Genomic DNA, 22,077 nt, shown 5'->3' with positions numbered 1-22,077 from the left:
AGCAGCCACTTTGTGGAAGCTGATGAGGATTGAAATAAAGAAGTTTGTTTGAGCGGCCAATCATTGTTCAGATCCAACACACTTTATTTTGAATTTAGTCCAGGAAACGGCAGATTAAAAGAATATAAACAGAAAAGTGAAGAAAAATAAAGATGCAAACAGCAACGAAGACGCCTTGCAAGTGTGCAGCAGCTGCAGCATCCATTAAAGCGATCACATCAGTCCAATCAGCTGCTGCGTCCAATCAGTAACTCATATCCCGTAAGTGAGCGTGTAGGCCAGTAAGATGCTGCAGTCACTCGCTCCTCGGATTGTCCCATTTCCCCGGTTGGGAAGTCGCTCTCAAGGCTTTTTTGTGTTTTTATACTTTGTGTACATATGTAGACCTACTGTGTGTGAGTATTGTTTCAAGACAAACTTTAAGATGTCTCATTATTAGACTGTTCAAACATTCATGCAGATTCTTTTCCACAACTTGAGGCTTATTGTGTCAGTAATTGCCGTCAGTCATGATTTACTCAGATTAGGACTTAAAAGCAGCCAGTTCATTCTTTCTACTTGGTCAGCTGAAGAATAAGGCTTAATTACTAACTGGGCAACGGCGGTAACTGACCTCCTCCAGAGGCTCCAGACCTCCAGGGGTAATATTAACTGTATTATTACCTTTTTTTTGTTCATATCAAATAAAGTTTCATCAATTTCCCATAAAGTGAAACACGAAACTGGGCCAGGTGTTATCTCAGTACAGGAAAAGTGACTGGTTTCTGGGAACTTGGAGGCAACAAGAGCCCAACAACACGTTTTTGTCCCCGGAGGCCCCAAAACAGGTTAATCTGCCCTGGAATACAACTGTTTTTAGAGATCAGCTGGTTGTGAAGCAGTGGTGCAGACTTAACAATTTCAGTGAGATGACTTCACATTGTGTTATTACAGGTAATAATACATCAAATAGTACAGCAGGTGAATGCGTGCAGATAAAATAATACAGATTTCTTGTCATTATATATATAAAAAAAAAAAAAAGGAGTGGCACAGTGGCTCAGTACTTTCGAGATAGCTATACATACACATAAACATATTCATATGTACATACACGCATGGAATACATACAGACGGGAGGGGGATAACTTAGGCTACACTATATTGAGTGTTGAAAGGGAATTCATCCTCAAAATAGGATAGGAATGGTTGCCAAACTTTTAAAATCTATGGGACCCAGGCAGTGTATTTGAGTTGTTCTAGTTTGAGATGGGACATCACCTCCTCCACCCATTTCCTATGAGAGGCAGGCGTAGCCTTCTTCCAACCAAGAAGTATTAGACGTCAAGCCAGTAGGGTAGAGAAAGCTATGGTCTCAGCCTGGGGCTGTGTTTCCTGAGGAATCACCCCAAACAGTGCAGTTAGTGGGTTGGGACCAATAACTTTATTACACAAATACTGTATGTAAATGTGTCATATATACCTGTCCAAAATAAAGTCAATTTTGGGCATAGCCAGAACATGTGACTGAGGCTAGCTGGATCCCTCCTTCATCTGATGCAAGTCGGGTCTAAACCAGGGTAGAGTTTGGCTAGCTTACTTGCAGATAAATGTAATCTGTGTAGAACCTTAAACTGCAGCAAACCATGTGGAATACACAGTGATGAGGAGTGTACCAATGTAATTGCTTCCTGCCAGTTTGCCTCTGAAATGGTGGTTCTTAATTTTTCCTCCCATAGCCTCGCCAAACGATCAAGTGGTAAAAGGGCAACTCTTTGGATATTATCAGACCTCTGTCGACTGGGTCCATACTTAAACATTCATCTATCCATGTACTCTGGGGAGTTATTAAAGAGAAGTGTGTTTTTACAGAACTCCGTACCTGGGGTTCAGGGGACTTTTTTATATTGCATTATAGCCATTTTTACTGAGTTGATCCTTCCGGCAAGTGACAATGGGAGGGTTGACCATCTCTCCATGTCCTGTTTGGCCTTGTTGAACACCATTTTGAAATTGCTGTCGAACAGATCCCTGTACTTATAAGTGACACAAACACCCCATAAGCTATCCTTACTAACGAAGAATGGAAAGTCATGGAATGACATCTGGCGTGCTTTGTCGTTTATCAGGAATAAAACACTTTTAGTTTAGTTTAATTTATATCCTGAGACTCGCCCGGATTTAGCGATGAGCTTGATTGCAATTGGTATAGTAGTATATGGGTCTGACAGAAAAAGGACAAGGTCGTCCGCATAAAGTGATAATTTATGCAAATGTCCCGCCATTCGTACTCCTTCCAGATTCGTGGTCTTCCTTAACATTATTGCCAAATGTTCAATGGCGATGTCAAATATCTGGGGCCTCAAGACAAGGGTCTTGTCTTGTCTCCCCAGGAGAGAGAGAAATAATCTGATGTTATCTTGTTTGTTCTTACCAAGGCCTGAGGTGCCGTATAAAGAATTTTAATCCACGAGCAGAAAGTTGGACCAAAGCCAAACCTCTCTAGTGCGGTGGTCAGGTAATTATATTCAATCTTGTCGAAAGCTTTTTGTGCATCCAAGGATAGTATTATCTCTGGCTCAACATTGTTGGTTTGCTATATAATGTTGAAAACTCTGCAAATATTGCTTGATAGTTGCCTGCCTACAATAAAACCTGTCTGGTCTGGGTGTATCAATTTAGGCATAATCTTCTCTAGCCTACAAGCCCAATACTTTGGTTAGAATTTTATAGTTGCAGCATAGTAGGCTAACCGGCCGGTAGGACTCACACAGTCGCAGATTTCTTTTTTAACAACAAAGAGATGGACGCTTGTGTCATAGCCAGGGGGATCATTTATTTACCCAGGACCTCTTCAAAGACCTTCACTAGGTATGCTAGTAATTTAGGACCAAATGTCTTAAAAAATTCTATTGGGAACCCATCAGGGCCTGGTGCCTTTCCGGGTTTCATTTTTTTTATTGCGTTATTCATCTCTGTTATATCGGTTATATGCCTTTCCAACTCTGATTTGTCTAATTCGTCTAAGAAGGGCATTTCCAGGTTACTGAAGAAATCCTCCACCAACTCCCCATCTCCCGCTTCAGAGGTACACAAATTTTCGTAAAAAGACTTAAATTGAACATTGATGTCCCTTTGATCCATAACTATATTGCTTTCCCCGTCCATTTATTGCAGATATAAAGCCAGCCGCTGCTGTTTGAGTTTATGGCTCAGGAGCTTACCGGCGCGTTCCCCGTATTCATAAAGGTTATGACGCACTTTTAAGAAAAGATCTATAGAATTGTAATTTGTCAGGGAATCGAATTCTGTCTGAAGCGAGATTCTCTCTCTGTCTAAGTTCTCAGAGGGTGATGTGAAGTGCAGTTGGTCCACCACTTTAATCCTGTCGATCAGCACCGCAGCCCTCCTTGACTTATTTTTGTTTTCACCAGCCATATAGGAGATTACTTGTCCCCTTATTTACGCTTTCATGGTTTCCCACAGCGTCCAATGGCTTATCCCCGGGGATTCATTAGTTACTAAGAATAAGTCTATTTGAGTGTTTATGAAATCAACAAATTTTCTATCAGCAAGTAGTCTTGAGTTAAGGCGCCATGTACGTCTAGGAAGTATGTTTTCTGGAAATCGACGCTTCAGAAGTACTGGGCAATGGTCTGAAATGACTGTACTGTTGTACTCAACTTGGGAGATTAGTGGAAGTAATTTTTGGTCTATTAAGAAATAGTCGATTCTAGAATAGGATTGATTAGCTGGGGAGAAGAAAGAGAACTGCCTGGATGTTGGAAATTTGAATCTCCAGGGGTCGATGACTTCATAGGTTTGAAGAAAGGTATTGATGCATCGTGCCGATCTGTTACTGTACTGGAACGGTCCTGCTTCGCATCCAGGACGCTATTAAAGTCTTCCTCCAGTATTAAATCATGTGAATCCAGTCCCGGCAGAAGAGAAAAAAGATTACTGAAGAAATCCACGTTATCCCAATTGGGTGCATAAATATGAATAACCCGGACTCCCTTGTTATTGTTCTCGGTGACTTTAACAGGGGAAATCTCAGACATGAACTCCCCAAATACAGACAGTTTATAAAGTGTCCAACCACAAAGGGGAACACTTTGGATCACTGCTACACCACAGTTAGCAGTGCCTATCATGCTGTCACACGCGATCCACTGGGTCACTCTGATCACGTGATGGTCCATCTGATTCCTGCTTACAGGCAGAAATTAAAGATTTGTCAACCTGTAGTGAGGACATCAAAGAAGTGGACTAGTGAAGCTGTAGAGGATCTTCAGGTGTTTTTGGACTGCACTGACTGGGATGTTTTCAGGACTGCTACCAACAGTCTGGATGAGTTTACTGATGCTGTGACGTCCTACATCAGTTTCTGTGTGCTGTATTCCAACACGCACCAGGGTGAGTTATAACAATGACAAACCCTGGTTCACAGCTAAACTCAGACAGCTGAGGTTGGAAAAGGAAGAGGAATATAGGAGAGGAGACAGGGTGCAGGGCGTTAAAGTACAGGTTTAGACATGCGAGAAGCTAAACGACTGTACTCAGAGAGACTACAACACCAGTTCTCTGGAAACGACGCCACTTCTGTCTGGAGGAGGTTCAGACAGAACACAAACCCAAAGCCCCCGTCTCCATCAACGACTGTCACCTGGCAAATGAGCTGAACCAGTTCTGCTGCTGCTTCGAGACACCATCCCCTGTGACTCCTCTGCCCAGCTTCAGCCCCAGTCCCCCCCCCCATCTCAGAGAGGAATGTCAACAGACTATTCAGGAGGCAGAAACCCCGCAAGCAGCTGGGCCGGACTCTGTCTCCCCATCCACGCTGAAGCACTGTGCTGATCAGCTGTCTCCGGTGTTCACAGACATTTTCAGCACCTCACTTGAGACATGCCATGCTTTCAACGCCATCATCCCGGTCCTGCTGCAGGACAAGCACCCTCAGCTGAACGTGCCTGACTCCACCTGCAGGTGGATCACAGACTTCCTCACGGACAGGAAGCAGCGCGTGAACCTCGGAAAACATGTCTCTGAATCCAGGACCATAAATATCTGCCACATTGTTTTTTCTCTGCAAATAGTTGAATTTTTCTCTCTTCTCCTATTATTCGTTTATAACTTGCATCTGTTTATTCCATATTTATATATTTCTACATCTATTTAAGTCATCAATATGTTTGTCTACGTGTAGCACCTTCTAACCAAAGCAAATTCCTCTTATGTGTAAAACAATAATTGGCAATAAAGCTCCTTCTGATTCTGATTATGTTGTACAATTAAAACAGGCTTACCAAACTTTTACATGGAAATGTCAGATGTAGCGACTTCCTATGTGCATTCAATTTCAATTACTTACGTCCTCATTTAGTTAATTATCAGAAGCCACAAAGTTCAATGGCTAGTAACAGTTAGACTATTTCATTATTGGTCACGGGGAAATCTGCCAAAACTGCCAACTCAATAACATTTTGTTTTAACATCTACCGTCACATAATTACGTAGTCTACAGTAATTGCAATCGGGGTTGTCGATTAGAAAAAGGACATTTGAGAAAGAATCCAAGCGCAGCCCAGGTTCTATTCGAGGTTTCTAGTTGTGTTTCCTTGGTTTCCACTGTGGCCATGTGCTCGCTCATGGTGGGAATTGTTTGGTCTCTGCAAATAATATTACAGACAGTACAGTCTAGACCTGCTCTACATAAAAAGTGCAATGACATAACTTATGTAATGAATTGACACTATATAACTTGAGTTGAACCGTAATGGCTCTCTGCCGGTCTTTGAGAGATCAGTCTGATGGCCTCTGACCAGAAGCCCCTGTCCCTCAGAGTCCTGCAGAGGGACGTCCACCAGATCAGACTGCGCTGCTTTAAGTTGTTCCTGACATGTTCCAGCTGGTCCACAGTGCAGTACTTAACTAAGGTATCGTACTTTTAGTTTTAAGAAGTGAATTAAGTTTTATTAGTGGTAGAACAGGTGATAGTAGAGATGACAAAGTTGTCGTGTTTTCATTTTTCTTTGACTCGTGATCTCAGCGTGATGGTTCATATTCATCATATTTATCGTCTGTTCTCTTTAACATTAGTGGCCTGACAAAGCTCCTCCCCTAACCTGAGTCAAACCAGGAAACAGTTTGTTCCTGTTTAGTTCTTAGTGAGAAGTGTCGAATGACAGACAGACGGTAAGATTTACCTTCATTACAAAGCTGTGACTTCAACTGAGGGAGAACAGTTACAGGAGGGAGTACTCAAGTACTCAAGTGCTGAAGCAACCTGCTGCTGCCTGAAACACTCAGAGACTCACAGTGAAAGTAACTGAGGCAGCTTTCTACAGCAGGGAGAGAAACACAGCTGACTTCCTGTTGTAACCTGCTGTCTGCTGGGTTTTCAGCTTCAGAGACAAAATGGCTTCCAGATCAGAGGAGGATCTCTGCTGTCCGGTCTGTCAGGAGGTCTTCAGAGATCCTGTTGTTCTGTCATGTAGCCACAGCTTCTGTAAAGTCTGTCTGAAGAGCTGGTGGAGAGAAAAACAAGCACCTGAGTGTCCAGTTTGTAACAGAAGATCTTCAAAGGATGATCCACCTCGTAACCTGGCGTTAAAGAACCTGTGTGAGGCCTTCTTACAGGAGAGAGATCAGAGAGCTTCAGAGGCTCTCTGCAGTCTGCACTCTGAGAAACTCAAACTCTTCTGTCTGGACCATCAGCAGCCAGTGTGTGTCGTCTGCAGAGATTCAGAAAAACACAGCAACCACAGATTCAGACCCGTCGATGAAGCTGCACGACAACAGAAGAAGAAACTTCAGGAAACTCTGGAGCCCTTAAAGGAGAAGTTAAAGGTTTGTGAACAAGTTAAAGTGAAGTTTGATCAAACAGCAGAACACATGAAGGTCCAGGCCCGACACACAGAGAGGCAGATTAAGGAGCAGTTTAAGAAGCTTCAGCAGTTTCTAGAGGAGGAAGAGGAGGCCAGGATGGCTGCACTGAGGGAGGAAGAGGAGCAGAAGAGTCAGATGATGAAGGAGAAGATGGAGGCTCTGAGCAGAGAGATAGCAGCTCTTTCAGACACAGTCAGAGCCACAGAGGAGGAGCTGAGAGCTGAAGACGTCTCATTCCTGCTCAACTACAAGGCTGCAGTGGAAAGAGTCCAGCAGCGCCCCCTGCTGGATGATCCACAGCTGCCCTCAGGAGCTCTGATAGACCAGGCCAAACACCTGGGCAACCTGACCTTCAACATCTGGAACAAGATGAAGGACATGGTCTCCTACACTCCTCTCATTCTGGACCCAAACACTGCTCATCCAGAACTCATCCTGTCTGAAGATCTGACCAGTGTGAGACGAGGAGAGAGACAGCAGCTTCCTGACAATCCAGAGAGGTTTGATAGTTTCTGCTCTGTCCTGGGCTCTGAGGGCTTTAACTCAGGGACTCACAGCTGGGATGTCGAGGTTGGAGACAGTACAGGCTGGTTACTGGGTGTGTCAGCAGAGTCTGTCCAGAGGAAGGGAGAAAACATACTGTCTGAATTATGGGTAATAGGTTTCTATGAAGGTAAATACTTTGCATGGTCACCATCAGCTCCACTCACTGTTCTCAGAGTTCAGAAGAAGCCCCAGAGGATCAGAGTGAATCTGGACTGGAACAGAGGAAAGCTGTCGTTCTCTGATCCTGATACTAACACACACATACACACCTTCACACACACTTTCACTGAGAGGCTGTTTCCATTTATTTACACTTTAGATGAGTTGAAGCTGTCAGCAGTGAAGGTCTGTATGACAGTGGAACAGAGCAGTTAGAGATAAAGAGGATGATTATATTCATGATGTTGTTGATTTCTTAAAGGGAAAAGTCTCTGAATTTAACCTGTTAAGCTGCACCTGTCCTCCTGCTGTCTCATTATTCCAAACATATCTTTATTTTATTGTTTCTATTTTCTTTTTCTTGTTATTTAGTTTGACAATCATCGTTCACTGAGTTTCTTTATGTCTGTTTCTTTTTTATCCACACTGTGTCGTTTTAAATAGTTGTTCGTGTTTTATTATTTAGACTTGTGTGTGTGGAGCCATGAAGACCAGCAGCCACTTTGTGGAAGCTGATGAGGATTGAAATAAAGAAGTTTGTTTGAGCGGCCAATCATTGTTCAGATCCAACACACTTTATTTTGAATTTAGTCCAGGAAACGGCAGATTAAAAGAATATAAACAGAAAAGTGAAGAAAAATAAAGATGCAAACAGCAACGAAGAGGCCTTGCAAGTGTGCAGCAGCTGCAGCATCCATTAAAGCGATCACATCAGTCCAATCAGCTGCTGCGTCCAATCAGTAACTCATATCCCGTAAGTGAGCGTGTAGGCCAATAAGATGCTGCAGTCACTCGCTCCTCGGATTGTCCCATTTCCCCGGTTGGGAAGTCGCTCTCAAGACTTTTTTGTGTTTTTATACTTTGTGTACATATGTAGACCTACTGTGTGTGAGTATTGTTTCAAGACAAACTTTAAGATGTCTCATTATTAGACTGTTCAAACATTCATGCAGATTCTTTTCCACAACTTGAGGCTTATTGTGTCAGTAATTGCCGTCAGTCATGATTTACTCAGATTAGGACTTAAAAGCAGCCAGTTCATTCTTTCTACTTGGTCAGCTGAAGAATAAGGCTTAATTACTAACTGGGCAACGGCGGTAACTGACCTCCTCCAGAGGCTCCAGACCTCCAGGGGTAATATTACCTGTATTATTACCTTATTTTTGTTCATATCAAATAAAGTTTCATCAATTTCCCACAAAGTGAAACACGAAACTGGGCCAGGTATTAACTCAGTACAGGAATAGTTTCTGGGAACTTGGAGGCAGCAAGATGCCCCAAAACAGGTTAATCTGCCCTGAAATACAACTGTTTTTAGAGATCAGCTGGTTGTGAAGCAGTGGTGCAGACTGAGTTTAACAGTTTCAGTGAGATGACTTCACCTTGTGCTCCCTCTGTGTCATTACAGGTAATTACACATCAAATAGTACAGCAGGTGAATGTGTGCATATAAAATAATACAGATTCGTTGTCATTATAGGGACAAACTGAGGGGCGTTTGTGCTTCACTACAAACACATTATTATTATTAACATGATAACCTGCCTGATGTCTGTATTAGTAAGCACAAGTATAACTTTATTTAAGAAAACAAGGGTTACACAGTTAAATGTGAAAAGCATTAGAATGCGTGTAAAAAGTGTTAAACAATAAGAAGAAATCAGTGTGAGGGAGCATACAATAAAATGCCTTTTTGAATAAATGACATCCAACAGAGTTTGCTGACCTCCGGAGGGAGACTGTTTCATAATCTAGAGCCCAGACAGAATTGAACAACATTAAAGTGGGCAGTAAAATCCTGCAGGAGAAATAAGAACGTAAAGTTTGCCTTCTTTTCCAAACCTTTGAGACACCTATAATAAGTGTTTCATCCACTGTGCATCAGGTTAGAAATAACCACTGTGCAAGATATTTTTTGGGGGGGGGTGTACTTTGATTTATGTGCTGATTATTTCTAATTTAGCTTTTTCTTTTTAACACACCGGCTTGGTTTTTATCTACATGAAGGTATCTATAATATAATTTTTAAGCATCACACTTGTTCGCTGCCTAGCCTCTGTTTTCAGACCACTTGCTTTGATTTGCCTTCTCCAGTAGCTCGGGCACCCAGGAGTTTGATTATTCCTAAAGCATCTATGAACATGGGTGTTGCTGAATGAAGTAGAGTGACACTACATGCAGAGGGAGACCTGTGCCTCAGCGTGAACTGACCAACTGACCTGTTTTATCCACCCATATTTACTCTCTCTCTTCTTCTCAAAACATGATTGATTGCTGAATAACTAACAGCTGGCAGCTGCTGAGTGAGAATCGAGATAAAAGAAATACTTTCAATCAAAAGAAAGACATGCACGCCTACGTTTGTTCTGCAGAGACCTACGCTGTTAATGGACAGTGAAAGATGAACTTTTTTAAAATAAAATAAATACAAATATTTAATATAAAATGAAGGGTTTCATGTTTTCTGTAGTTTATAAATACATGTCATGATGTATTTGTATGTTTGGGTCCCGGGGAGACTCTTCTCATAGAATTATATAGTTATATGACTGATGTAATGTGTAAATAGGCCAATAATATATCACCAGCTGCAGGTATAGCCTACATACACATATTTAACTCGTGCAGGTATTATTGTTATTGGTAGTAGTAGCTGATGTATTGATCACTGACTGTGAACTCCTGAGTTGTGGGGATTAAAAAGTGGAGAACTGATCAATGAAAGCAGAGACATGATGGAAAGTTCACGAAGCCTTCTGATGAACTTTCAGAGGAGGCCTCTGATTGGCTGAGGATGCTCTCCTGCGCGCGGATTGGCCAGTGGCGGACCCGCCTGTGGAAGGTTTCATTCCCTGCAAGAAAGGGTGGGGGAGGACTTCTGGACACATTTTTACATATTTTACAAAACAAAACAAAAGAAGCACATTTCATTCAGTTCATTTATATTAAGAAAGTATTTTTTTTATTACTGACTTGTTGTTAAACCGAACAGTTGTTCCGTAAATGAGCAGAAATCTGACATTCAAAGATGAACTCCCCCCGCGTACAAGTTGGTGCAGTCCGGTTTGCGCCCTCTCTCAGAATCAGCCCGATCAATAATACTGTCTGTAATCGATGCACGAGTCTGTGTGATAGATAGTCTTTTATCTCTTCTTCTTCTTCTTCTTCCCTTGTTCTGATCCACCTACCGCAGGAACATGCTGCGCGTGAGGGCGGCGGTGCGCCAGTCTTGGAGAGGGTAGGTACTCAAAGCGTCTCACATGAGCGGACACGAGACTCCTTCACCTCAGCGGCCACTTTTAGAGGAGATCACTGAGCTAATGCTAGCCGAGACTCTGCGGCGTGTGTCCCTCGGATCAGAACTCAAACCCTGCTGGGTCAGATGATTCGGCGTTAATGAGCCTCCGCGTAACCGCACCGTTGGTGAGGTTTGTGCACGTGTAATTACCTCCCGTTATGTAATGATTACAGACAGTGCTGCAGGATCTGCGGCTACATGAGAGCTACATTTGTATTTCATGTAGGAAACACAGGAAGTCTTCCTTAAACTCTCTTTCCTGGCGGTGTTGCATGCTGCGTCCTTCCTATAGATCATAATAATAATCTTTGTTTCATGTTTCCAACAATTTCACTTTAAAATGGCAACAATTCAAAAAAGCATTTCATAAATAGTCTCCTACAGACTGACATAGGTGTCATTTACACCGGGGACGTCGGGGTCATGTCTCCACTGGCTTTATGAAACCATTTGTTTAAACTTTTCTGAAAAACCGCAAAAAGAAATGTTGAATAATAAGTGAAAACGCTTTGAGTGAGGTTTATTTGCACAGTAGCAAAACATGCAATGCAATTTAGATATTGAACAAATGTGCATTGTCCAAAAAAAGTAGTATTTTGAATTGTCACCTGCCACCTAAATGTTCTGTTTCTCTCATTTCCACCATAAATTGGTGCAGAAATCTTCTCCAGAATGCAGGAAATTAACTGTCTAATGCTCAAAAGACCCCCAGACTCATATTCCCGGATAAAATTTTTATTGAAAAATTGTTTAAATATCTTTTTCTCTCGTGAACCCAACATTGTGCATCTTCAGGTCACGTGAAGATGCACAATGTGTATCGTCTCACCACTTAATCTGACCACTTTTAAGTGACGCCATTACAGACTGAAACAACCTGCAACTTCTCTGAAATCTCTGCAGTATAAAAGCTCATTTTAAAAACTCTCATCACTCCCCTCACAACAGACTGCTGCTCCTGTTCACTGGCACTATTTCAGTGTGTTTTAAATGAAGTATTTTTGCTTAATTAGTTGTAACCATGTCAGTTACTTGTTGCATCTTATTTAGTCAGGACCCCCTCGAAAACTAGACGGGACATCTGGGGTTTTACCCTGAAAATGAATTTAATAGATCTAAAAGCAGCTGTTCCTCTTCCTGCACATGCTGATTCACGGTGAGCTTTAACGATTAATCGATCAGCTCGGTGTCAGTAAAAACAATCTGGTTCCACTTTCTCAAGTGATTTTCAAGTCTAAGCTGAATTTGTTTGAGTTTTGCAATGTTGGTCTCAAAACCAGAATCCTCAGATCTTTGTCTGAAGTTGTAAAACCACAGGGTACAGGCCTGTACTGGTACAGTATTTCCCTCTGAGATGTAAGAGTAGAAACGTAAAGTAAAGAACAAGCACAGTACAGTACTTGAGTGACATTTGAAGTGAGCTCTGAGATTTACTGACACCACTAAAGGACTATTAGATTAATAATTTAATCAATAATGAAAGTAAATGTGAGTTGCATGTCACTGCTGTGTGAAAGGCCCTCTGAACTTTCTCACAGACGTACTCTGACTCGTTCCCCCTGTTATGACATGTCACTCCTGCCGTCTCTCACCGCTGTTGAACCTGCTTCTTGGACATGAAGACAGTTTGTCTTCCTCCCTCTGCTGACGAGTCTTTTCTGGCACACAGAAAGCCACTGCAGACGGCTGGTGTCAGAGCACGGCCATTATATTGGCTTATTGCAGGTAAAGCAGATGTCATGTGTAGTCTGATGTGTGTCTGTACTGTAGACTGTTTCAAAGAAGAAGACGGCGCTGCCGAGACGGCGCTGCCGGGACGTCACCCGTTGGTGCACTGACATTTTCAAGTCCGAGTTTGGCGTTTTGACCGTCGCCATCTAGGTTTTCTGCAACAGAATGTACCATAATTTACTAAATGAACATCATGCTGTGAGGCAGACCGCTGAGAATCTGTACACTAAAATGCTCGTGTTGTTCCTCGTGGTGGGAATCAGATCTGTGTAGATAATATTCCAGAGCGTTCGGTCTGGACCGGTTAGACCAACGTCTGTTATGAATTGCCGCTGTACAAACAAAGTCCAGTTTAATAATATTATTATTATATAACAGCGTTAGGAAGGGGGTGTGCGAGGATTTAAGGGGCCCTGGTCTTCATTTCCTTCTTAGAAGCAGTGACCGATTCAGAGAAAGAATCAGCTGTGTGTCATCTGTAAAAACTGCAACTCAAATTCTTTTCACCTGCAGATGTTTATTATCCGAAAGCTCAGACGCTCAGCGTGGAACATGTAGAACGGGGGTGTGTTTTAGGGAACACGTAGGAGAACGCCTGTCATGCCACCAGCTGCTCTGAACCCCCCGTGTTGGCTCTCATCAACCCTGTGACCTTCAGTTTCAAAAGTTTACCCCGGAGTAGTTAATGATATATGAACGACAGAAGGCGCCAGAGCTGGGATGTTGTAACTTTAAAACAAACTGGATCAAGCTGGAATAAGTAAGAAAGAAGCAGAAAATATTCACAATTCAGACGCTGGACTTTTTGGCAGTTTTTTGCTCAAGAAAATGACTTAACTGATTTGTCAAGTTAACTACAGCGAAAGGCGCCAACGCATCAGGTCGCTGGGTGCTTGTTGCCATTGAAGTTGGTTAAACTTTATCAGGAATCGCATAGAAAACTCCAGCTGTTACAGAGAACTAGTGCCGGGAGAGAAGATCAATCTTTTATGTGTCTGCAATTTCCAAATAATGTCTTGATATTATATTTAAATAAACTGTATACTGTTGCAAGAAGTTTCTTGATAGACGAGCTTGGCTAATTTTATTTTTTTTAGGATATACTAAAACACACAAATCCAGTTGAAAGCATGTAAAAGTGAGAACATTGTGAAAATTTAATCTTAGTAGCATTAAACTAAAGTTTGTTTGGTCGATGTCCAGTTTTTTATTTTTTCATTTGCGTGACAGAAACACTTGATGTTCTTGAACTGAACTCGTGAAATAGAGAGAAATGCATTCGATGCACTTGAATCAGGGGGGCGTGGACGTTTTTCAGGCGGTTGGTGACGGGTATTTATCTTATGTCCTGCTGTGTGGCGGTCGCCTCCTCGTGTAGTTTTATTTTTTCAGACGCCAATCATCTCAAGCTATGATTTAATCTGAGCAGTCTGTTCTCGTGTGATATTTCGCTCTAAGGTTAACCGGATGTGTAGATGAATGTTAACTCTTTAGACTGGCCGTGCTTTGGGCAGTAGGTTTAGATTAAGTTATTTCTTGTCATGCATCCTTTATTTCAGCACCAAACCTCAGTAGATTTGTCTGTCTCTGTTTGAACACCAGGTCTTATGAGTGGTTTTGTTCCGACAGGTAAGACTAGAGTTTGTTTCTTGCAGCTGTTGCAGCTGCAGTGAGTCAGTGGGGATCTGCTGGGCTGGGAAATGTGGTTGCTTTTGTTTGTTTTCTGATTTTGCGCCTCCCACAGCCGTCTCCTTTTGTTCTCATTCTGATTCCCTGGTACCTTTGTGTCACTTCACAATAAATGTCTGTACTTGCCTGATTACGTCGGTCATATTTTGCTTCCCTTATTCCCGGACATCTACTGTAGCAGTAGGTCGCGCAGCAGCTGTAAGGCTCGGATCAAACGGACAATGTGGGAGCGCCTTTCTGTTCATTAAAGGACTTCCACATCTTCCAACACGAGCAACTTTCACGGCCGGTTTAAGCCAGCTCAGGTCACCTGCTGATCCACACAGTACAGCACAGTGTGATTTACTCTGAGTGACTGGAAGTGGGAAACTCTTTCAGTGGCATTAAATACATGTATATGTGTGTGTTTTGTGTGTTTTGAAGGTTGAAAACTTTCCCATGTGCAGCGGTGGAGGTGAAAAATGAGCCGATCCTGGGCTTCAAAGAAGGGAGTGCAGAAAGGAAAGAGCTGCTGAAGGTTGTTCACCTAACACTCAGAGATGGAGCTGAATGCGCTCTGAACATGAACTCTAAATAAATTAATCTTGATTTTATGATTTTAGGCCTTAGACAGTCTGAAGGGGAGGACAGAGGAGATCCCCTGTGTGGTTGGAGATGAACATGTGTGGACCAAAGACGTCAGATATCAGCTTTCTGTGAGTAAAGTCACCTGGAAACTCTGAGGCCGCACGCTGCTATCATTAATCACACATACACATAAAGACGTTTACTCTGTTAGACAAGAACTTAGCCGGTGATAAAAGTGGCCGAGCTGGATTGCAACTGAATTTTCAGTCATAATCTCTAATGTTGACTTTCTGTGTTTCCTTTCAAAGCCGTTCAATCACTCGCACAAGGTGGCAAAGTTCTGCTACGCTGACAAGGTGAGTAGACGCTGAACCTTCGGGCTGTTTTTCAGTAAACATGCATGTTAGTATTATTTGAAGCTACTATTTACAGGCTTATTTCTATTTTAACAAGCCCCCAAATCTACCAAATGTAGGTCTTTGAAATGATTTTGACGTTATCGACATGATTCAGCACAACTCTCTCTAAATAAGAAGGACCTCTGTTGCATCCTGAGTCCGTTGGATTTTGGTTCATTCATAACTTCAACAGCTGCACACAGCTGGGTGTGAAAATCAATACTGTGCTCACAGTGATCATTGATCGCGCTCGGCGATGTGCTCTGACACCTGACTGCAGTCCGTTGCATGTAGACGAGCTTTTGCTGAGGAGCAGCAGGTCGGAAAACGTCTGTAGCTGATTGGCTCGTTGAGTTCAGACTTTTTGGGCACACAATTGCAGAAAATGTTTGGGAGAACAAATAAGACAAAGAACAAAAAAGCCGACCAGCTGACAGGCGGCCTAAAGGTCGAATCTGCGTCGCTGTAGCCGAGGGCATTTAAACTCGTGCGTTGGTGTCTGCTAGTTATTGGTGGGGTTTCTATGTTCCACTGTGTAGAGTTTCTTCTTTATTGGCGTGAGCTGCTGCAAACAATAGCGGCTGAAAGTGAGCGGATCGATGTTGAACAAGGGCACATAATAATAATAATAATAAACAATGTTATATCAATAATTATCAGGATAAATGTCAAATCATTATTTCTTTTAAATTTTAAGGCTGATTTGTGCTCCTGAATGAAAGTTAAAGATGGTTAATTGGGGTTTTAAACTTCTTTCAGGTCATGAACAAACTGGTCACTACATGAATCTGAGGCAGAACATTCAAAGCTATTGTGATAAAATCTGTTCTCAACAAATATACATGAGTCATGTCATTTTTCCTCACCAGAATAAATATCTTAAATTAAGTCCAAATTTGTTTGAGATTCAAATGAATTAAACCAAACATTAAGGAAAATTATATCACGATAATTATAATTATTGTTTCACAAACTGGCCTTTAGGCTTCAGATCTGTTTCAGCTGTGATTATTCCCTGAAGTTCTTGTTGTGTTTTCTCTGCACCGCAGTCGACCTCTAGAAACGCTGTTTTTGTTTTTTACCATCTGCCGACCCCTCCTTTGTGTTTGTAATGTGACTGATGCAGGAGCTGATCAACAAAGCCATCCTGGCGTCCGTGGCGGCGAGGAGAGAGTGGGACCTGAGGCCCGTCCGGGACAGAGCCCAGGTCCTCTTCCAGGCGGCCGACGTCATCAGCGGACCCAAGAGAGCAGAAATCCTCGCCAAGACCATGATCGGGCAGGTACAGGAGCCACACGGCAAACTCTTCTCTAACTTGGATGGTTTAAAGAGTCAACTTTGAATTTAGTCCAATTGACTAGAAAGTTATAACCCATCCGTCAGATAAGCACGGCGGTCAGAGCGTGAACACGCTGAACACGTCGAATCATACCTGGACATTAACACTGCTCATTCATCCTCAAACTCAGACAGAATAAAGCTCGTTGTTTTCTCGTGTGGCGTTCCAGGGGAAGACGGTGGTCCAGGCGGAGATCGACGCCGCTGCAGAGCTGATCGACTTCTTCAGATTTAACGCCAAACATGCCATTGAGCTGGAGCAACAGCAGCCATTAGATTGCGATGGCAGCACAAACACCATGCTGTATCGAGGCCTGGAGGTGAGAACTTACCTCAGGACTCATATTTACCTTTTTATTATTGTCACACAAACAAATGTATCTACCTTCTTTTTCCCCTCAGGGTTTTATTGCAGCTGTGGCCCCTTTTAACTTCACTGCTATTGGTGGAAACCTGGCAGGTACTCCGGCTGTGATGGTGAGTGTGTGTCTCTCTGAGTAAAGCAAGACAGGAACCAGCTAACGAGGAATATATTAATCAACCACTCAGTCCTGCAACATTCTGAGGACAATTTAATCATTTTATTTAATAAATTAAAAGAACACACACCTGTGGTTCCTCGTCTCTGAATGATTGGATCCAACACATTCATGTCGTTACAAAAACCTTTGCTGTAAAATGATAAAATGTCGTTAAATCTACCTCTCAGGGTAACGTGGTGCTGTGGAAGCCCAGTGACACCGCCGTGTCTGCCAGCTACGCTGTCTACAAAGTCCTGAGGGAGTGTGGCCTCCCCCCCCAAACATCATCCAGTTCCTACCGGCTGACGGTCCGGTGTTCGGAGACGCTGTCACCTCCTCCGAGCACCTGGCCGGCATCAACTTCACCGGCAGCGTCCCGTAAGGAGATTTATTTTAATAGGAGTTGTGTTTCAGATTTAATACTGCAGATTTAATAACTCATATTCCAGTCAAACACTACACAGCATAGACTTTTATATGGCCCTTCACTGATCTCCAGGTTGTTGTGCAGCGCGGTGGTTTTCTTCTGTTGTGTATAGATGGTACGAATGTTTTGAATCTGTTTTTGCAGGACGTTCAAGCGTCTTTGGAAGCAGGTCGCCCAGAACCTGGACACCTACAGGACCTTCCCCAGACTGGCAGGAGGTGAGCAGAGCCTCTGAGAGGACAGAGCAGGGAGCGGTGCCTTTTTTTTGACCTGCATGTTAAAGTAATGAGTGTTGGGTATTTTTTTTTTTTCAGAGTGCGGCGGGAAGAATTTCCACTTTGTCCACAAGTCGGCGGACGTTGAGAGCGTGGTGAAGGGGACGATCCGCTCGGCGTTCGAGTACGGAGGTCAGAAGTGTTCGGCCTGCTCCAGGATGTACGTACCTGACAGCATGTGGCCGCAGATCAAACGGCAGCTTCTGGACATTCACAGGAACATCAAAGTGGGAGACGTGAGTTCAAAACGCCGCTCTGAAGACAGGAAACAAGCCGTGGCTGAGAGACGCGTTTGAGGGAAATGTGTCTGATGTTCATGCGGTTTGTAAATTAAGTGCCGACTTTCTTTTCTTGTTCTTCAGCCTGTGGAAGACTTCAGCACCTTTTTCTCAGCGGTGATCGATGATAAGGTGAGCCTGTCTTCAGCTGTGTCCAAATAAAGTCCATGTCCTCTTTTAGTAGATTGAAGTGTAACGTTGTCCTCCTCGCGTTTCCTCCTGTAGTCATTTGCTCGGATAAAGTCGTGGCTCGACCGAGCCAAGTCCTCCGCTAATCTAAAAGTCATTGCTGGAGGAAACTGTGACGACAAGAAGGGTTACTTTGTGGAGCCGACCATCATCGAGACCACAGACCCAAAGGACGCCATCATGCAGGAGGTACAAACTTTACACAATATTAGTTTTCCAGCCTGATTCACACCTGGACGCTCGTGCTCCGTGCACGGCTCTGCGGCTTCAAAGTCATTACGCTTCCTGCTCAGCTCGCTCTCATTGGCTGTTCAGCGGGTTTCTCATCAGAGGCTCCGCTGCTGAAAGCTCTTGGTTCAGTCTAATCAGCTCAGTCTGAAGATTTGTAGATAAAGACGAGTTCCTCCACACGCTGAACGCCTCTAATGCAGACGCCGGCCCAGAGACCGGACGGCGTGATGCGCTCAGTCTCCTTCAGTACAGTCGCACCACATTATGTGGCAGCATGTGACCACAGGGGGGCGCTGTAGCATGGAGTTTAGTTTGTACAAGTGGTTGTTTCCATTAACTTCATTCAGTCTGAAAACAGGTGACAGACGAAAATACCTGACGGTGTTTAGATGCTGCATGTTGTTGTTCTGAGCCCAGACAGAGGAAGTGTCACAGCTTCTGTCTTTAAAACACTTTTATAGACCTTCGTGTCTGAACACTAAACTTCTCTGTTAGCATGTTACCAGATTTCCTCTTTATTTTGACCTCATGGCTGGTTTTATATGTAACTATAAATATTTATATACACTCATTACTCCTCCCTTGTTAAACGTTATACGGATAAAAATGAAGGTTAATGTACGGTAGCACCGTCAGTGAGGCGCAGTCTTAATCTGGTGCTGCTGCAGAATGAATGTAGACTGTTAACCCTCATCATTGTGTGGCCTAACTCTCTGGATCACCTCCATAAACATGTGAAACGTGTCTCACAGAAACATCCTGCGGTGTTTGGTTAACTAAGCTGCTCAAACCGTGTTTCACGCTCTGATTCTCACACTGAGAACTGATCCGTCCACATTACATCTGTGTGTGTGTGGTTCTGTGTCCTTTATGTGAACCAGACCAGCTGCTGTCTAACAGCAATATTTGCAGTTGTGTTTTTTTTACGCTGTTTATTTATTTTTTTACATTTTGGTGACAACGTGTGTTTTTTTTTTTTGTGTGTGTGTTGCAGGAAATCTTTGGGCCTGTTCTGGCAGTTTATGTTTACCCTGAGAACGAGTACAAAGCGGCGCTGCAGCTGATAGACAACACGTCCCCGTACGCCCTGACGGGAGCAGTGTTCGCTCAGGACAAGTAAGACACGTTTATCTACTCGGTCACACATTTGCTCAGTTAGGACTGTTTTCCTGCAGACGCATACAGGATCTTTTTTTTTTTAGGACTGAAAGCATTTTTTAACTCATCTTTCAGGACGGCATTTTAACCCTGAGTAACCACTTATTTATAAAACTAAAATAGATCTTTACCAAAAAATTCAGATTCATAAGATCTGCAGGTAACTTTTCCTTTTTATAAATCTCAGTCCATCTGAAAATGTGTGCACTACAGATGGTTTAAAAGAAGTGGACACAGCCGTCTTGACGTCACCTGTTGCTTTGAGGAGTATTGTGGAGCTAGCTGGGTTAGCAAAGTGCGTCCGTATTTCACATTAACTGGGATGCTAATTTTGACTCGGGCGTTTCTTCAGACGTGACGCTGACAGGAAAACCTGCCAGAACATTTCCATAAAGAGGATTTATTTTCCAGCTCCTCCTGAAACCTTCAGCTTTTTCTCATCAAAGGATGAGAATCTCTGTGATGAGATCACAGCAGCAAACCTTCTCCTCATTGATGCCTCTGTCGTTTTGAGTGTTTTGATCTCGGTTTGATGTCTTTGTTTTTATCTGCCGGCCTCTTTGCGTTGCAGGAATGTGATCGACGAGGCGGCGAAAGCCTTGAGAAACGCCGCGGGGAACTACTATGTAAACGATAAATCCACCGGCTCCATTGTGGCTCAGCAGCCGTTCGGTGGCGCCAGAGCTTCAGGTAAGAGAAGGCGTTTCTCTGCGTGCGATCAGAGGAGCACGCAGGGGAACCCTCTCCCTGCAGGTGAGTCTCAGTCTGTGTCTGTCAGCTGTGTTCACCTGTTCACTTTGCTCTTCATCAAGGAACCAATGACAAACCCGGAGGTCCACACTACGTCCTGAGATGGACGTCGCCGCAGGTGGTGAAGGAAACCCACGTCCCCCTCACAGACTGGAGGTACCCCTACATGGGCTGAGAGGGAGTCTGCTGGTCCAATCAGAGCCCTCCCTCCGTCAGCAACCCTCTGTCTTTGCGCTGAACCTGGACCTGAATGTATTTGAGGAAGTGGGATCCATAAAAACTGATCGGGCTGCAGCCGCCTGGTGACGATCGACAGATTGTCTCCGACGTCTTTCAGCGTCAACACGCTTTTATCTGACCGAGAGTCAGCAGAAATGTTGCCCGATGATGTTCATAGTCAAAGACAAACTTGTCTATAGCTTTATTTTTTTAATCTGAAACAAATTAATCAGTTCGTCAGATAAAGTTTTTGATAACCGATTAATAATTTTTATGTTCAAATGGAAAAATTCAGTAATTCCATCCTCTAAATAATGAATATTCTCAGCTTTTCTTGTAAAACATTTGGAGACGTCACATTGAACTGTGGGAAATGGGGATTTTTCACTGTTCATCTGTCAACAAATGAATCAAGAGAATAACGGCTGATTAATCAATAATGAAAAAAAGAGATTATTATTTTAGTTCTGAGTATGTTGCATCTCTAAAAGCATATTGATGTCTCATATTGGTTAGTTTAATTATGAAAAATGTTTCTAATCTATAATAATTTTAGATGTGAAAGAGGTTGTTTCCTCTGTGGTCCTGAGGTGTTTTTGTGTCCCAGTAAAATCCTCTCTTTGTGTCCGGCGACGCTCACGCCGGCGTCCTCTGCCCAACAAGCCACACGAGAAGAAACGCAGCAGTTATTTGCACTTTAATTCCAGTTAGCTGTGAAACTGTCTTGGAAGATTAAATGCAGATGACGTTAACGTATAAAACCTGCTGTCGTTTCACTTGTGAAACACTTTGTGTTTTTAAAAGTGCTGATATAATTTCTGCTGCTTTGTCTTTTATCAGTCTTGAGTACGGGATATTTTCAGAAGAGTGTTTTGTATTTTAATCTTTTGCTGTCCTCAAACAAATGCAGCTGATTTATTTTTGTCTTCAGAACGTGCCTGCCTTAGTAACTCTGTAAATTCAGAATCTTTTGACAATAAATATTAAATTATTAAATTTTAGCTGTTTTGTTTGTTGTTGTTGTTGTTTTGCTTGTTTTATTATCACTTCTGGCAGCGACATCCATAGCAGTCGGAGCCCATCAGGTAAAAGCAGTCATGTAATGTTAACTCTGTTTTATTTTTATTTTTTATTTAACCCATCTTTAACCAGGTGAGACCATTTGAGATCAGGGATCTCTTTTACAAGGGTGACCTGGCCAAGACAGCAGCATAAAGACGACAGCAATACCACAAGAAACATGCATATACACATCAAACAATTCAGGTGACTTTAAAATAACTCTGCACAGCTGCACCATTCATCACCGTACTATTAATTGCTTAAAAGTCTGACCGAGACCAGTTCTCTTAGTTTGAAGCCTCAGTAAAGCTCTGCAGCTGTAATGTGGCAGCATGAACTTGGTTAGCTTGTGTGTTTGTCACTGCAGGTGGAGA

The 22,077-nt window shown here is 43.0% G+C and overlaps 2 protein-coding genes across 2 annotated transcripts; both read left to right on the top strand.

Annotated features, from left to right (window-relative positions):
• The first annotated feature begins 6,140 nt into the window (after positions 1 to 6,140).
• On the top strand, positions 6,141 to 8,125 carry LOC119885453 (nuclear factor 7, brain-like). The gene has a single exon (XM_038695497.1). The coding sequence runs from the start codon at positions 6,397 to 6,399 to the stop codon at positions 7,786 to 7,788; it is 1,392 nt and encodes a 463-aa protein (XP_038551425.1). The 5' UTR covers positions 6,141 to 6,396; the 3' UTR covers positions 7,789 to 8,125.
• A 2,522-nt stretch (positions 8,126 to 10,647) lies between these two features.
• aldh4a1 (aldehyde dehydrogenase 4 family, member A1) lies at positions 10,648 to 21,642 on the top strand. Its single transcript, XM_038695493.1, is given in 16 exon segments — positions 10,648 to 10,810; positions 14,714 to 14,807; positions 14,893 to 14,985; positions 15,166 to 15,213; positions 16,382 to 16,537; positions 16,764 to 16,913; positions 16,996 to 17,070; positions 17,303 to 17,386; positions 17,389 to 17,492; positions 17,686 to 17,759; positions 17,856 to 18,052; positions 18,179 to 18,226; positions 18,320 to 18,472; positions 19,509 to 19,630; positions 20,244 to 20,362; positions 20,485 to 21,642. Coding segments are annotated over 16 exon segments (1,671 nt in total). The 5' UTR covers positions 10,648 to 10,769; the 3' UTR covers positions 20,598 to 21,642.
• The last annotated feature ends 435 nt before the right edge of the window (positions 21,643 to 22,077 follow it).

The sequence above is a fragment of the Micropterus salmoides genome, unplaced genomic scaffold, assembly GCF_014851395.1.
Source record: "Micropterus salmoides isolate LMB-PRFRI ecotype aquatic unplaced genomic scaffold, ASM1485139v1 Ms_hic_scaffold_4, whole genome shotgun sequence".
NCBI classification, from domain to species: domain Eukaryota; kingdom Metazoa; phylum Chordata; class Actinopteri; order Centrarchiformes; family Centrarchidae; genus Micropterus; species Micropterus salmoides.
Note: the sequence above shows the minus strand (reverse complement) of the source record. Positions and strands in the feature narration are given on the sequence as shown.